General features: G+C 59.6%; 1 protein-coding gene across 2 annotated transcripts in view; it reads right to left on the reverse strand.

Annotated features, from left to right (window-relative positions):
- EXD3 (exonuclease 3'-5' domain containing 3) overlaps positions 1–16,679 on the reverse strand; it is a 290,795-nt gene that overhangs the window by 7,612 nt on the left and 266,504 nt on the right. For both annotated transcript variants that reach the window (XM_055720414.1, XM_055720413.1), the window contains exon 21: positions 2,011–2,104. In XM_055720414.1, coding sequence (XP_055576389.1) covers positions 2,011–2,104 — 94 coding nt within the window. The remainder of the gene's footprint in view (positions 1–2,010; positions 2,105–16,679) is intronic.

The raw sequence follows: 16,679 nt of genomic DNA on the forward strand, positions 1-16,679 counted from the left end.
GGATCCATACCCATCTGCAGCTGATGGGTGCCCCAGCATCCACAGCGGCTGCTGCTGCACCTGCCTGCTCCTCGTCAGAGACCTGAAGCCCCCTCCTGGAGGAGGGTCTCTCCTCCCCTGGAAGTAGGAATGGGGAAAAGGCATTTTCTTGCCAAGCAGCAGCATCTGGCCGGGGCTCTCGGCGTTAATCCATGCGCAGTGCCATGAACGAGATGGCATGGCCTGGGCTGGAGTCACGGATCAGGGGCCAGTCCCAGTGTGGGCAAGCAGCTGGGGGCTCTGGGTGCTGAGCTCTCCATACCACATGTTGGGCCACGGCTGAGGGCAGAGCAGGTCCCTGCCACCAGCCCCCTCCAGAAGGAAACTGGGGAATGACTGAGATTTTCCTTCTGAACCCACTTCTCTGGCTGTCCATCCCATCCCACCGCCACCACTGTCACCACCAAGTGACGGCAGGACATTGTCATAACACCCTTCCCTTGTTTCTCTTCCACAAAACTTGACCCAAAGTGGGACGTTGTGGGAACAACCTACTTGAGCTCATGCTGATGCCCACAATCCCAGCAGCCCCCAGCAGAATCTAAATAGAACTGGAAAACCCAGGGTGGCCAGAGTCCTGGGGCACAGGGGACCCCCCTGGCAAGTCCCCAGGGGTCTTCACTTCCTGCCCAGGCATCACAGCTTCTATTTTATGGCTCTGTTGCAGCAAAACACCAACCCTCTGAGGCTGTTGTGGCATCTTCAGTCCCTGACTGCTCCACGTTGGAGGATGCTCCCCGACAAGATCATGCCCACCGTGGCTGGCACAGGGCTCCCACCTGGCCCAGCAGAGAGGGCTCCTTCCCCATACCTCCAGTGGCCTGTGGTCCCAGCGAGAGGCTGCATGGCACAATGGGGACATGAGGCGTTACAGGCACGGTGTAAAGGGTAGAACGAGGTGGACCCTATAAAGCCTGCATGGAGGAGCAATGGTGCTGTGTGAGACCTGCCCAGCTCCATCATCCCCGTCCCAAAGAGGGAAGGGGAAACCGCTCACACGGCTGAACGCAAACCACAGCATTTCTATTTCCCATACTCCAAAACTGGCTGAACAGGCCCAGCTGGTCGCTGGGTACACACACAGAGCAAGTGTCCTCACCAGAGAAACCACTGGGGAGGATGCCTTGGCCTTTTGGGAAGCACAGGCTGCCGGCACCATGGGAAAAGCCGCCCCACCACGTCCTTCATCCCCAGAGCCACATGTGCTGTTCCCAGCAAAGCCACAGCCAGCTGGGTGAGCCAGGTAGCTGCCGTGTCGCACTGCTCTCTCCTACCAAGCAGATGGGGAAACTGAGGCACGGCAAGCAATGCGTGCGAGGGCCAGTGGCAGAGCCCAGGCTGGGTCAGAGCAGTGAGAGGGGCACGCTTTCATCCTGGTGTGTCTGTGGTGGGTGTCACCACCAAAACATGGGTCCCTGCAGGGAGGAGCAGGGGGGGGGAGGGGGGTGTCAGCGCAGTTCAGGGCAGGGCATGGAGGAGCTTTCTTGTGCCCCGAGCCTGCTGCAGCCTCTCCGGGCCGGCGGCACTGACTCACTCCTCCGGCAGCCTGACCTAGTTTAAGAGGCACCATGCAGGTGAGAAAGGCACCATTAGCAGCGCCACCCAGGAGGCATTTTGCAGCCCAAGCTGAGTTTTCCATGTCAGGCAGCGATGGCCTTAGGCTGTCACTTAAGCCACTGCTGGCATGTCACCAAACCACCCCAGGCTGGGCAATCCCATGCCTCACAGGGCAGTACCGGGCAGCCGGGGTAAAGGGCTGGGAGCTGTGCTTGGCATGCACAAGCTCAACCAGGCACCAAGCAGACTTGGAAGAGCTCTGGGAGTCTGCACCCCAGGGCAGGCTGGCGGCAGGGGACCCCATTCCCCCTCTGACGGTCCTACTCTGCCCAGGGCAGCGAGTCCCAGGTGGGAGCGCAGGGAGGGGGTCCGGGTTGGAGCGTCACGCCCAGCCACCAGTGCCCACCCACTTACCTGTGCTGCCGTCCCCCAGCGCCTGCCTGCTGCCCTCCACCAGCTGCCTCATCCTCTCTCTTGAGACCTTCAGGTACTTGTCGCAGTTGCACACCTGGAAGAAGAAAGAGGGGGAGGTTGGTGAGGCAGCGGCCATGCTCCCTGGGCATCTCCTGCCTGCCTGGGCATACAGCACGGGGCATCCCTGGCAGAGCCTGGGCAGCCTCCATGCAGGGGGAAACTTGGGCGAAGCCTGTCCCACCAAGGGATGGGGGTGCACAACATGACCAGACACAATGTCGGGGTTCACAAGCCACAAGAACTTCTTTTCCAAAGGCACTCCATCATTACAGTGCTTAGCCATGTCCCTGCGCCAGGCTGCTGGTACCGCTGCCCACCCCACTGGTCCTTGCTCCCCAGCCCTACCCAGTGCCAGAAACCACCAGTAACTGAGGATGTCTTGAAACATCAAGCAGGCACCCAAAATCTGGGCCGTGGCTTCAAGATTGAAGCCTATCGTCTCAGAAGCTGTGGAGGATGGCTGCGGCCCCCGAAATGCCCTGGCATCTCAGCTGGCTCTGCTTGGCCCCCCTCTGCCACAGCACCGCAAACACAGAGTCACAGTTTCTACCCCACCTTTGGTTTGCCAAAACGCACCCAGAGAGATCTCCGAGTGCCTGCACGTGCCAGGTGCTGGCCCCTAGGGAGCCAAACCCCCCCAAGGAGCTCCCCAAACCCCACGACCGAGGAGCACCCACTAACAGGTGCCTCAGGCTGAGCCCAGGGTGCAGCTGAGCGTTCTTGCCCAGGAGCCACTGGCACTAAATCTCCGTAGGAGCATTGCAGCCGGCTCCCTGACAGCTTTCCTCTCCTCTCCCCCTCCCTGCTTCGATGGGAGCTGGGATGTGCTACAACACCTTTCATCAGCTATTTGTTTGTAGCGGCTGTTTTCTGCTTGTGGAGCATTTCAAGCACGCTGCACCCAAGGCAAGCAGGGAGAGAGGTGCATAACTTCACCGAGCAGAACAAGTTCCCTGCCTGGGGCTTTGCTCCAAAGCCTGTTGAAACCAGAAAGGTTTTTCCACCTCCTGACCGGGCACCGGCGCGGGGCTGCAGCAGCTCTGCCGGTTTGCGGTGTGCTAGCTGCGGCAGCGCTGGGTTCACGGCAAGGTGCCACGATGCCCCTTCTTCCCACACAGCTGCCTGAAGGAGGATGGGGGGAGGATGATTTGTTTGAAAATGAGCTCGCCACCATGTCCCGGCTCTGCCCTGCAGCAGGAAGAAGTTATTTCCACCAGCAGCCTCCACAAAACCAGCACACGCTCCCCAGCCTGGGCATGATGTGGCCATCAATGGATGCCTGGGCTCAGATCCCTGAAGTCACGGTGCTCCAGCCCCATGGAGCAGCAGCACAGACAGGCAGAGATGGACAAGGTGCGATCTTGAAAACACCCAAATGACGTGGAAGCTGCTGCATCACCTTTAGAAAGGAATTTTGCAGCAATCCCCCGATTTGCACAGCAAGCATCAAGCAATCCCTACTCATGCAAATATGGGTCAGACCCCCCGTGGGATGCTCCGGCTCCCCAGCCCGCCTCCTTGCTCGCACCGAGGGCGAGTGGGGGTTCAGCCTGCCCCGAGCAGGGCAAAGCACCCTCCTCATTCTCACATTCAAACCCAGGGAAATGAAGCTGGGTGAAAGCCCAGGGAAGCAGAAAGATAATCGTATTTGAGTGAACCTGAATTTCTGCAAAGCTCAGATCACCCGCTGGAGTTACCTGATCAGAAAGGAGTTGCCACGTTGGAGGAGTCCACTGCCAGCCTCCTGTGAGGGAGGGTTACACTGCAACCTGCAGAACCCACCCGAACCATCAGATTTGATCTCCTCAGGCTTCAGCTGTCTGGCTAATGAGAACTGGAGCTCACCTGGCTCCTTTTCACACCTTTGCCCCCATCTCCCTCAGCTCTGCACCGCCTCAGCTGTGCCTGCAGCAGCAGCCCATCATCAGCTGGGCCAGACCCATCCTGAAAGATGGCTGAGAAAAAGGGAAGAAGAGGATGGATGGATCCAGTGATGAGCAAGGAAGGAGAACAGGCTCCTCTTTTAGGGTGGTTGTCACCTGCAGTCGTGGGACGGACCCTGACGGTGCTGCCCAGCAGAGCTATGCTCCACTCTGCTCCCTGCCAGCTCTGATGGTGGAGTCAGTGCTGATGCTGTGGGACAGGATGGTCCCTTTGAGGCTCGAAGATGTCCCAGCCTGTGCAGGCTGTACCTGCAGCCACAAGTGTCACCACGCTGGCAGGCATCCAAAGCCCCTGCGTGGCTCACAGGGTCCCTGCTGCCATTTGTGGGATTGCAACAAGCAGACAGAGGTGACAGGCAGCTCCCAGGGACGTGTGCCAAGCTCTGCCCAGGCTGGCCCCACTCCCCTTGACAGTGACGACAGGAGAGGGGGCTGCTTGCTGGAGGAGGGTGCGCAGCCTGGCAGTGGGACAGACGTGGGACGGCACCTCCCAGGCACGGCAGCAGCACCGGCTGCCCCGGGGTGTCAGAGACACCGGGAGAGGTCCCAAACCACCTGGCCACTGAGCTGCCACCCAGGATGGGTACAGCGGGGGCCCAAGGGGCAAACAGCACCCTCCTCCCCAGCCCTTCCCTCCAGGCATACAGAGATGCACCCTGTGGGGGCACAGGCTCATCTCCCCTCTCTCACAAATACCAAAGCCACCTGAGTGCCCAACCCTGGCAGCCTGGAGCACGCCACGGTGATGGGGCAGCGGTGCCAGTGTGCCGGGCACGGGCTCCTGGCTCCCACTTGGGTGCGTGGAGCAACCTAAGGCAAATTTCTCTGCTTCTCTAAAACTGCTCATCATTGCAAGCTAGGGGCAATCCACCGCCCTGGGCCAGGTATGCCCCAGCAGCCCAGGGGTAGCCTGGCATTTCCCACGCATTGCCAGATGCTTGCTGTGAGGCTCCGTGCCTCGTGCCATCTCCCCAGCTTCCAGGCCTTGGCCACCCTCAGCTTCCCAAAGGCGGGCTCAGGAGCCAGATAAGCCACTTAGCAGCAGCGCCAATTAGCCGTAATAAAAAATTGCAATTAATTTTTTTTTAATGCCTTGCCAAAACGAGCCAGAAGAGATGAAGCCAGAAGGGCAGCCTGCCACCCCGACAGACCGGGCTGAGTGGCTGCTGTGCAGGGGCTGGTGGTGGCCTTGGGCTCGATGCTTGCCTCCTGCCTGGGGACATGGGTCCCCACAGCCTCCTGCATCTTATTGTCACCACCCAGGGATGTGAGGCAGCTTTTTTTGCATGGGTCTTGCTTTTGTTTTAGGGGTAGGGAAGTGGGGAACCTCTCTGCTGGGGAAGGGATGGGTTGTTCCCCCTTGGGAAGGTTTGGTCTCCCCAGATCCATTGTGGCAGGATTACTCATGGCTGCCACGATGTGGGGTGGACGTAAAGGCAAAAATTTTTGTGGCTGTGAGGCAGCAGGAGATGGCAGCACCTGGGAACCCTGCCTGGGGGGGTGCAACTGCTGTGAGCAGGGGCTATGACCTGACAGCAAAGGGTTCTCTCCTGCAACATCTCGGGGTGTCCCCCCCCCAGCCCCTGCGCCTGGCTCGGGGTGTGGGTGGCAGCTTCTGCCCCATGCCCCAGCCCTGCCCTGGGGGTGATGTGCTGAGCTGCAGGGTCTCAGTGGTCCTGTCCGTCCACATGGCCAGCGTAAGTGCTGGGCCAAGGGGGAGAAAAGGGGGGAGTTCAACTTGGGAGGAGGGGGCTGGGTGGCTGCAGCCCCCACAGACCTCACAGCACCGCCCGGCCGTGCTCCTGTCGCACAGTGGGGTGCCCCTGTGCCCCCGAGGGCTGGGGGTCCCGCACGGCAGTGGGCACACCTCGGAGGAGCAGCAGCACTGCCTTTCTCACGCTAGGGCAGCCCTTGCCAGCACACGCTTAGTCACTGGTAAATCCCAGCCTAGATCTGCTCTGCCCTCTGTGAAATGGATCTTGGCTGCACCCCCGCTGAAGCAATCCCGGTGCTCGGGAGCCATGGCGGGCGCGCTTTCCCACGGGGCAGCCTGGCTTCCAGCGCCTCGTGTGAATCAGCCCCTTTGCGGGCAGGTGCCGGGTGCCCCCGCACGGCACACGTGCAGCCAGCCGGGCACAGCCCCGCTCCGATCCCCCCGTGCCGGCTGCTCCCTTGGCAGGAGGGCTGGAGAGGCTGGTGTGAAATTCGGGCTCTCTGGGCAGCGGGGGACGGCTGCGACACCTCCCCTGCCTCCCTGGGCTCTGCTCGCGTGTCCACATCAAGGGTGAGGGTCAAGTGTGACCCAGCTCGGATAAAGCTGTGGTCCCCGCTGTGGTCCCTCGCTGTTGTTCCCTCTCCCTGGGCCCATCTGGGTGTCCTGATGCTGTTGCTGCACCGTCACCCCCGTGCTCCTGCCCTGGGACCTGGCACCGGCGCACCCAGAACACTCCGCAGCCCAGCCTGCTCTGTGATGTCACCACCGAGAGCTGTGACACAGGGATTAGAAGTGACGTCATTGCACCAGGACTGTGATGTCACATGTGGCTGTGACGTCGCAGCAGGAGAGCTGGAGGAGATCCGGTCCCCAAGCCTGGCAAGGCATTTGTCCCCAGCCCCAGCTGCCTGAGTCACCCCGGCCGAGCAGGCAGCTGCCGTGCAGCGAGGCTCTCCCTGCCTGCGTGGCCAAGGAGGACAAGGCAGGTGAAACGTCCTTTTGCAACACTGGAAGCCCATCCGGTGGCTTGTTTTTGTTTAGGACGATCCCTGCCTCTCCCAGCCCTGCTGGGTGGGGATTTCACCAGCAGTGACGCACAAACCTCCCAGGACTCGAGGGACTGGATGCTTCAGCCTGGAGCTCTGGGGCCATCTCAGCATCCCATCCCCTGTCTGGGCCTCCACCCAGCAAGCCAAGAAGCTTGAAGAAAACTTGAGTCCAGCAGACAACAGGAGCCAAACCTGGGACTCAAAAAGGGCCCCAGGAGTCAGTGTGGGCTTGGCCAAAGACGATGGCTGGTGCCCAACACAGGGGAATGATGAGCAATTCAGACAGCAGTGGAGTCAGTTTTGCTCCTTCCTCTGCCACCTCTGAAAGCTGCACCTCCAAAGTGCTCCAAGAATCACCTCGGTGATCCTGAGCTCTGCCTGGAGGAGCCATCCTCAAAATGGTCCCAGGGCTCGCAGGATTCCTTCCGCCTGCTCTGCTGACAAACGTCACGGGCCAGCGTCACTGAGGGATCTCCTTGGCAGGGGTTTTACTGGTGAGACACAACCCTCTGCCTGGAGAGCTTCTGGCTTGGGAAATCCTCAGTGTATCAAAATCAGCTGTAAAGGACAACAGTGCCTGGCGTGAACTCTTTGGGGCAATTCAGGGCAGCTCATGTCAGGACAATTCTTTGGGCGTCTTCTGCTCACCATATCACAGGACTATTCACCAGCCACCTGGAGTGATATCTCTTTTCCTACACACCACCTACCCTCATCCCTTTCTTTCCCTCTCTCAGAGATGGATATCACCTGGTGAAAGGGCCACTCCTCTGGATGGAGGGTGCAACTCTCATTTCGGTTGTGAAAGCACAGTCCTTGAGCATCCAAGAGTTTCTTTCACAGACTTACCAAGACTAGAGACATCCTCAGAATGGGCATGCGGGATGCTCAGGCTCAGCCAGCTATCTCCCCAGCACAGGTTGCCCACGTGCAGCCTCCAAGCCCAGGGTAGATAGACAGGTCTGCCCCCAGCATACCTCCTGCCCATCACCCAAGCAGAGAGCGCCCAGAAAGCAGGGAGGTGGTGGGAAGGACAGTGAAAGAAAACCAGGTAACAGTGTGGCAAATTCCAGACAGAAGTCAGGAGCTGACCACGCTCATCTGCCCACGTGTATGTTTTCACACACTTTTCCCAAGTCTCCAGCTCCTCCTTTGACCTTCAGACACTCCTCTTCCTCCTGCAGCGATGTGGGCCAGATTCCTCTCTGCCCTGCAGTGCCTTCAAGGTCCTTGCACAAAGAGCAGAAACCTCAGCAATTCAACCCACCAGAGCCTCCCACACCCTGCGGTGCAAAGGCCAGCTCTAGGTGCAGAGCATCAGTGAGCCCCTGCAACAGCCACACCTCCAAGGGGATTTTCAGAAAGCAGCTGACCGGGCTCTTTCCCTTCCCCGTCATGCCAAGAGTTTTTCTCATTGACCTTCTTATCTCCACTACCGGGGAACCATAAAGGTGCACATTGCTGCTCCTGCTGACTTACAAATGGTCTAACTTCTGTCCTTGGGTATCAGCAAACTCACCCAAGTAGCAGATAAGATGCACAGGTGGATTAGCCCGGTCCTGCCAAGGAGCAATGGCTCTTGGTGCACACACAGCCTTGAGCAGCCACCAAAACATGGGCTGCCAACAGCTGTGCTGAGAGATGGACCATGATGGTCCCACACGGGAAAGCAGCCCATGCATCCTCCACCAGACCTGCCTGCACAATGAGCGCTGGCATTTTTATGGCCATCCAACCTAAGTAACGTGCTGCTGGTGGAAATACAGGGCTGCAGGTGGGTTCCTGGCATTGTACAGGGCGTTTTGGTTCACAAAGAAGGAAAGGCTCTGTTTATTGAATCATTAACATCACTTCCCTCATTGCCAGCCAGGTACTCTGAGAGGTCTCTTAGGCAAGTGCTGACCTAGCCCAACCCTGCTAAGCTGGTAAGATGACATGGGATCCCATGCCAGCCTGGTACTCCGTTCCCACTGCTTTCTCTGCTCCCGCTTTGCTATTAGTCATCTGTTTCTGGAAGGTTTCTCATGCATAATAAAGTGTTTCAACACTTGCATAAGCCAGCTCTTCTCATCAGGAGTGACCCGCTGCATTTCCCAACGCTTTCCCTAGGCAGTCCTTCCGACTGCCACGAAATACGGAGTTAAAACATGAAGTTTTCTATCCCCCTCGGAGGCAAAAGGTGTGGGAAATTGAACAGATAAGAATGCCTTTAATTAGTATCATTTGCATAAGCTCTGGGAAAGGCTCACCTGACAGCTAGAAGGGCCTCCCTTGTCTGGGAGCACGAACCACGGGTGCTGAAACGGGCAGATTAGCGGAGCTCAGCTGCTGTCAAAATTGGGGAGGAAGCAAGAACAGGAGGTCAGAGGTGATGGAGCCCAGGGGGCTCTGTGGGCACCCCAGCCCCCTCTGGCTCCTTGTCGGGGCATCCCCCCTTGCCATCTTCACCTGCCAGTTAGCAGCTGCTCCAAGCATGAGAGATGCAGTTTTTGGGTTGGGTGTGTGTATGTCAGCTCCCCTGGAGAAAGGCAGGGATGGGAGGAGAGGAGAAGCACAAGGACACCCCTGGATAACACGTGGAGGCTGCCAGAGCTGGGCTCGGCATCTGGCAGGGACAGCACCAGGGTTTTGTGATCTCTGCTTTTTGCTCCTCTCCGCACACAGGTGCTCCCTCGAGTGCTGCGCAGATGGCTGCAGGTCCCTAACCACAAACTCCATCCCACTGCCGCCTCGCTGTCACGCTGCCTTGGGTAGTCGGCACCTAATCGTCAGTGACACTGAAAGCCCTTTTTGGTACCTCAAGGCCTTTGCAGTGATGAGAATCTCACCCAACATTACACCTAAATCCACATGCAAAGCTGAATTTCCCAGGGGAAAAAAAAAAAAAAGATGCTCAATCCCCTCATCTCGCCACACACATCCTCTCCTTGGATCCCTGTCTTCTCCAGCTGCCTGTCGGCCATCTCAAGTCTCACTTGCTCATTTTTCCTCCCAGCTGGGCTGTGATCTGCGGAGATGGGGGCTGAGCCCCTCCAAAACACTGGGGCTGCCACAGCACCCTTGACCCAACCTTCACCGTAGCCGCAAGCCCTGTTTATACAGCACCCAGCACGGCGGGGTGCTGCTCTGGGACAGACTCCCAGCGCTTACAACAAGTTTAATAACGAAGCCAAACCAGTAATAACTGCCTTATAATGAGGCTATGCAGCATCCCTGAAGCCCTCGTTTTAGGGTGAGCTCTGTGCCAGGAGCTGCTGGGGGCCGGGGGGCGAGCTGTCCCTTCCCACCCTCCTCCCTGCCCGACTGCCTGTGCCTCTGTTGCTCCAGCCCTGTGCCAGCACCCTGCCCTCCTGCCTGCATAAATGTGCTTCATACCCACCTCCGAGGTGAGGGATAACCCCTCCTGGGTGTGCAAACCTGCACCCTGTAGGGTGCAGGGTGCACCAAGGCACACAACTCCCATGCCGGTCTGCTCCTGAGCCATCCCAAGGGAGCCTGTGCCGCAGCAGGGAAAGGGTTAACTTGCCCAGCTCCCTGCAATGCAGCTCATTGCTACTCCTCTCCATCAAGCTAGTGAGTTTTATCCAGCTGGAGGTGAGAGCTCAGCTCTTGGCCGGGGGATGCTGGAAGCTGGTGAACCCCAGGGCTGGAAAAAATGACCCAACCTGAACTCTGAAATCGCCCCAGCACTGGAAACAGAGCAAGGGCCATGTCCTGCCAGCTCATATTCGAAAGGATCTCACGGAAAAACTAAAAGGCAGGTGGAAATCTGGGTACCAAACATCCCCCAGACCTTCAGGAGCATCAGAAATGGAAAGGGTCACAGAGATGGATTTTCTGACCATGGGAGTCAGAGCCCTGGAAACTGCAAGGGACCAAAGCTGTTCTTCGTATAGATGAGTCCAACACTCAGATCACTAACAGTCGGGGGTGGCACTGCTCTTTGCTACCCAAATGCAAGCTGGCCATGCTGGAAGCCGAGTTTCCTGCCTGACCCAGGTCCCGAAAAACCCAGCACAGCCTGCAAAGCCTCAGCTCCGTTGCTGCACCTTCCTCCCAGCTGGACACGCAGCCGTACCAGGGGCTCCGTCCTCCACTCCTGGTGCTAAACAAGCTTTAGAAAATGATCCTTATTACGTATGAAGCCACAGCTACCCCTAGTCTTGCTCCTTCTGGATTTCCCTGGCAGCAGTCCCTCCTCTGGCTGGGGTCCTGGGGCCATCTGCATAATGTATGTCGGGGCATTTCTCCCCTTGCTCTGTACTGACCCCTCCAAGCCGTGCCTGGCTGGAAGCTGTGCTCTGAGAGCTCTGCTTTTCCCCAGAGCAGTTCTCAGCCCAGTACAAGTGGCCGAGGCCAGGTGGCTGCATGACCCTGCTCCTCCCCAGCCATCTGGTCCATGAGCATCCTCACCCGCATCCTCACTGCCTCCTCCACCGCCCTCTCCAGGGAGTCCCAAGGGTGCCTGGGCTGGTGAGAGGGGTGCTGGTGTGGGGGCAGAGGCAGAGCTGGGTGCTGATGGCAGCAGCTGGGGAAGTTGGGCTCATGTTTCAGCTTCTATTTTTATCTGGGAACCCAACTCTGCCCGCAGTGCAATGCGGAGGCCCCCCCGGGGACGCGCTACCTTCCCCATCTGGAGCCAGATACCATCTGGGCGCTACCTGCCTTTCCCCACCGGGGTGCCAGACCTCTTGGTAGAGACCAGCATCTTCTGGGGCAGTGGGACATCCTGCCTGCCCCACTGCCTGGTCCGTAGTGTGGCAGGAGGGCAGGAGCTGGGCAGCAGAGCCATGCTCTCCGGGCACAGGTCTCTGCAGACCAGGCTCCCCTCTCCTCCAGTCGCACTGAGACCGTGCACACTTCATCACAGCTAACCCTCCAGAGAGGCAGCACAGCCCCCCCCCCCCCCCCCCCCCCCCCCCATCCTCAACGTGCCACCCCCAGGTCAGCAGCCACAGGCAGGTGTCCCTCTTCAAGCCTGGCCTTAAATCCGTGCCAGGCGTGGGGGTAACCCCCGCAATCCCACCCTGCGGCTCACAGCTTGCACCGTGTTCTGCGGGAGCCAGTGCCTAAGACCGCAGGGCTGCACCAGACCCGTCGCTTTTTATTTACTAAAGCAAAAAAAATTGATTTAATGGACATAGCTGCAGAAAAATGGAAATTTGAGCAGCCTGAGCCCAAGGAGCTTGTGTAGCCTGCAGGTTGTCCAGGGCAGAGACTGCCTTACCCGACCCAGGCGCAGGCTCCCCAGCACGGCAACATGATTTTGGAGCCTGGCCCCTTGTCCTGGGGCAGCAAGGTCTGGGGCAAAGCTGGGAGGAGGTAAGACCACCCCCCCCCCCCCCCCCAAATCCCGCCGGGCAGCTCCTGCTGCTTTAATTGGGGCGACAATAGAAACTGCAGCAGAAAACGGGAATATAAGGGGGAAAGAAAAAAAAAAAAAAAAAAAAAAAGCGTGAGAAAGGAAATCTGAGCAAGGCCTGGAGCAATCTAACCAATCCAGCGGAAACAATAGCCCAGGAAGAAAAACCAGTTCCTACACACAAGGTAGAATAGGCTGGGAACGGGCTGGAGGAGGGGCGGGCTGCGCTCCCAGCCCGCAGAACAAGCCGGGCATTATGCGGCTGCGCTGCCCGGGGCACGGTGCCCCCTGCCCAGGGGCTCGGGCAGCGGGGAGGGTCCTGGGCAGCCGGGGAGGGTCCCTGCCCACCCCCTGTGCCAGGCACAGCAGCCTGCTTCCAGCCTGGGTCTGGCAGGGCTCAGCCCCAAGTGGGGCTCAGCACCCAGGCTGGGCTTAGTCTCCAGCTGGGCTCAGCACCCACGTTTAACTCAGCACCCTGATTTAGCTCAGCTGGGCTCAGCACCCCGTCAGGGTTTGACACCCAGGCTGGGGTCGGCAGCTCGCCCGAGATTAGCCTTGAGGATGGGATTAGCCCCCAGGCTGGGCTCACCCCCACGGTGGGGCTCAGCTCACTCCTAGGATGGGCTCATCTCCAGGCTGAGCTCACTGCCGGGGGGGGGGGCTCATCCCTAGGCTGAGCCCCCCAAAGGGCAGCAGAGCGGGGCTGTGCTGCCAGCCGGGCTCCCCGGGGCCGAGCGCGGGTGGGCCGGGGGTCCCGGGCAGCTGCCTGCTGGAAGCGGCATTGCTGCCGGCTTGGCTGTGGCCGGCACGGAGGGGAGCCCGGCATGTCAGGGAGGCAACAAAGCGTTCACAGCGCCCACCCGTGCGCCAGCGAACCAGCCACCCCACCGCAAACATGGGCCCTTGGGGGAACGGCCATGGACGCACCTTCTGCCCCCCCCAGATCCCTCCCGCAGGATGTCTGTCTGTCTGTCCATCCCTCCGGCAGCACATCCCAGCAGGCAGACCCTCGGGCTGTGGGATGGATTGGTTGAAGGTGGGGAAAGCCCAGGTAGAGAAACCAGCTCCAGCACGGTCCAGCGGCTGGTCCCCTGCCCTGGACACTGCCATGGGTGCTGGATCTGTCCCCTCGGCTGCGTGGCGGCAGTTGGGATGTGCTGAAGGTTTGTGCCCCCTGCAGCCAGGGGGGCTGGATACTTTCATTTTGAAGCAGAAGCTTAAATTCTGCTAAAATAAAAACTGCTGTCATGCTCCTCACCATGCGCTGCAGGGACTTCTCTGCACCTGAGGATTTCAATTCCCTCCAGCCCTGCTCCACAGATGAGTCCAACTGCCCCCAGACCTGCTCTCCACAATCCCCCCACCCCAGAAAAAGCCACAGAGCTGGATCCATCCTTCCAGCCCTCCACCATGGAGCAGGGGGGAGCAGGCAGGGCTCCCTGCCAGCCTGCACTCCGCCTGCCACGAGCCAGACAGTTCTCAGCACCCTCCAAAAACCTCCCTGCCCACCCTGGCGCAGCAGCCTGCGAGGAGGCAGCACTCCCTGCCTGCACCAGGACTTGGCCTCGCTCGACGTGCACAGGAGGAGCAAAAGAGAGGGAGGGCAAAGCTGTTCCCAGCACATTTTTCTGCTTTGACACCCTTGCGAGCCCTCAGAGCACTGCGGCTGGGTTCTCAGCCCCCCACGTTTGCCCTCCAGCCTGCACCCCTCTGCCAGCAGCACACAGGGCTCCCAGTTCCCCAAATACCTGGCAAGCAGCACAGGGTGACTGTGCAGGGCAGGCGGAGGTTTTCGGGCTCAAGTCACAGGCAGGGGTGTCTGGCGGACCCCCAGTGCATGGAGCAGTAAAAGCTACCCTGGGGTCCCATGCATGCTGATCTCAGCGCTTAACGAGGTCTCATAACTGGTTCAGGCTCTCAGCACTGCTGGTTGGGACCCTGTAAAAACCAGCTGCAGTGCACCTGCCCCTGGCATGCATGCAACGAGCCCTGGACCCCTGACACCCACAGCCAGCCTTTATAATAAAGAAAAGCTCCTAATGCAGAGGTACCACCTTTGGAACACCATGGGGCCCCTGGGCCCCTCGCCAGCCACCTGACACGAGGATGTGCTTCGCATCTCGGTTTGTGTGTTACCGTCCACCAGGTCCAGGAGGAGCCCAAGCAGGCACAGTGCTCGCACGGCCCATCGCCGCGCATGGCCGCATCACCCATGTGGCGGCAGAGCTGGGGCTCCCCTCCCCAAGGCGGCCCCTTCCCCAGCAGGGCAGGACCATGGGGGGCAGAACCCTGTGTCCAGCTGATCTGACGGGATCACCTCCTCCTCCTCACGGAGATGAAGATGCTGAAAGGGCAGCAGCATGCTCCGCAGTGCAGGAAGGGGGTTGCTGGAGGACCTGGGACACTCCAGGCATTTGCTGGCTCAGCACCGCTGTGCTTTGCTCCTGCCTGTGCTTCGGAGGGTCCCCTGCAGAGCAGCTTCTCCTCTCGCCTGGGCAGCACCAACCCCCTGACAGAGCCTTTGCCTTCTATTCCCACCACCTCCCACCTGGTCGCTCTACTCCCACCACCTCCACACCAGTTGCTTCCAGTCTGGTCACCCCACTCCAACCAGCCCCATGCCATCAGCCCCGCTCCCATCACCTCCACACTGATCACCCCCACTCCAACCACTTCCACACGTATTCAACACCGAGCTCTTTCCTGCCCTCTCTTTTCCCTCATGCTCTGCCTCCTGCCCTGGGAGGCATTTCTAGCTAGGTGCTCTCCAGTTCATTCACTTCTCACTCACGTGTTTGCTCCAGGCTCTTTCCCTGCCAACACCCACCCTGCACCGCAGCACCAAGACCATTTCCCTACGTAACCTTCTTAGAGGTCACCATCAGCCACAGAGAAGTCACTTCTCCCTTCAGCCCCCTTGTGAGTCCCGTTGTCATTCCTAACAACTTTCTCCACTTGCATTTAGCAAAACCCATCCACACCTTTTGATTCATTCTCTTCTTTTCCCCCCCAAACAAAGTCTGCAACATTCTCTTTTTTTAATTCTGGGGAGCACCTGAGCAGGCAGCAGCCTTCCAGTGCCCCCCTAAGAGCAAATCCAAATCTGTGCTCTGTGCTTCTGCTCAGCCGTTCATCAAAAAGCCACGATGAGCAGAGACAGCCCATGAGCAAACCTGCTTGTCACACCCAGCAGCGGCGATGAGAAAGGGAGCAAAGCTCTGGCAGCACCTCGGCAGAGACCCCCCACACCCAGGGCTCCCTGGTCCCACACACAAGACAGTCTGAAACTTCCAACTCCAGCCCCCGTTGAAGCCCCACAGGGCTTGGGCAGTGGCAAACGCACCCACAAGTTGATGGAAAACGGTTGAAAGCAGATTTGACCTTTTTTTGCAGAACAGAAAGAGAAGGAGTGACGGTGGGGCCAGTGGGGAAATAACCTCCCACAGGACTTTTGCTGATGGTGGAGGTTCTGTCCTACCTCTCAGCTCTGCATGACGTTTGACAGGTCACCCTGGGTATGTTTGGCACAAGATTTGTGCCAAACCCAGGACCCCAAGCCCACTGAGATGCTGCTCCTGGCTGGCTGCTGTGGCGCTGCTTCTGCTGCAGCAACCTGCAGCCACCAGCTGCCCGGATGGTGCTGAGGAGGCCGTGTGGGTCCCCAGCTCGCCCTTCCCTGCTGAGGCTGTGGGCTGAGGACAGATGGTGTCCCCAGAACACGGGCCACTGATTTAGCCTGGGGATTTTGGGCAACCTACGGCAGCAGCCCGAGAGCCCGCAGAGAGCCTCACACAGAGCCTGGCACCGCTTCTCACCCCGGGGTGGTCCCCGGAGTGTGGGACCGCTCCAAAAGCATCACTGCCTGGGCACAAAGGGGGCAGGGAAGGAGCCGGACGTGAGGGCCAGATCCTGCCCTGACAGGGTACAAGGGCTGCAAAACCCTTGCTTGGCCAAGGGGAGCTCTGGGAACAAGCTGTGGTTCAGGCAAGGAGCATGCCACCCTCGTGCTGCTCCCTAGCCCTGGTGGGGACATCCCTGAGCTGAGGGGTCCCGTGGGGCAGCCAGCAGCCCCGGGGTGATGGGCAGTGGGCGGGGGGCTTGCTCATGGCAGCCCATGGGCAGCTGGTGAGAAGGAGGAGCGCTTGGGGGGCATGGGCAGCCCCTGCCTACAGGGGCACCCGTGGTGCAGCGGGTTTGTTGGCTCGGTGTCTCACTGCGGGTGTGCCAGAGGAGCTGGCAGTCACCCCAGTGTGTCACGGCCCGGCCCCATGGCTTCTTGCTTACACGCAGCCGCCTCACCGTCAGCAGCTGCCCTCCCCGGGGTGCTCGGTGGAGCTGGGCCCCCCATGGTGGCTCTGTCGTTGGGCTCTGGCCCCCGAGCTGGGATGCCCTCGGGCTGGATGCTACCCCTGCTCCTGCGGGCAGCCAGCAGGACCCTGCCTGCGCACCCATGGTGCCCAGCACCCCGTGGAGGGTGCAAAATGAAACCGGGACCCATCTTGGGCAGAGCCTGCCATGACCCAGGGCTGGGGTGCTGCTCC

The sequence above is a fragment of the Falco cherrug genome, chromosome 9 (genome assembly GCF_023634085.1).
Source record: "Falco cherrug isolate bFalChe1 chromosome 9, bFalChe1.pri, whole genome shotgun sequence".
NCBI lineage: Eukaryota > Metazoa > Chordata > Aves > Falconiformes > Falconidae > Falco > Falco cherrug.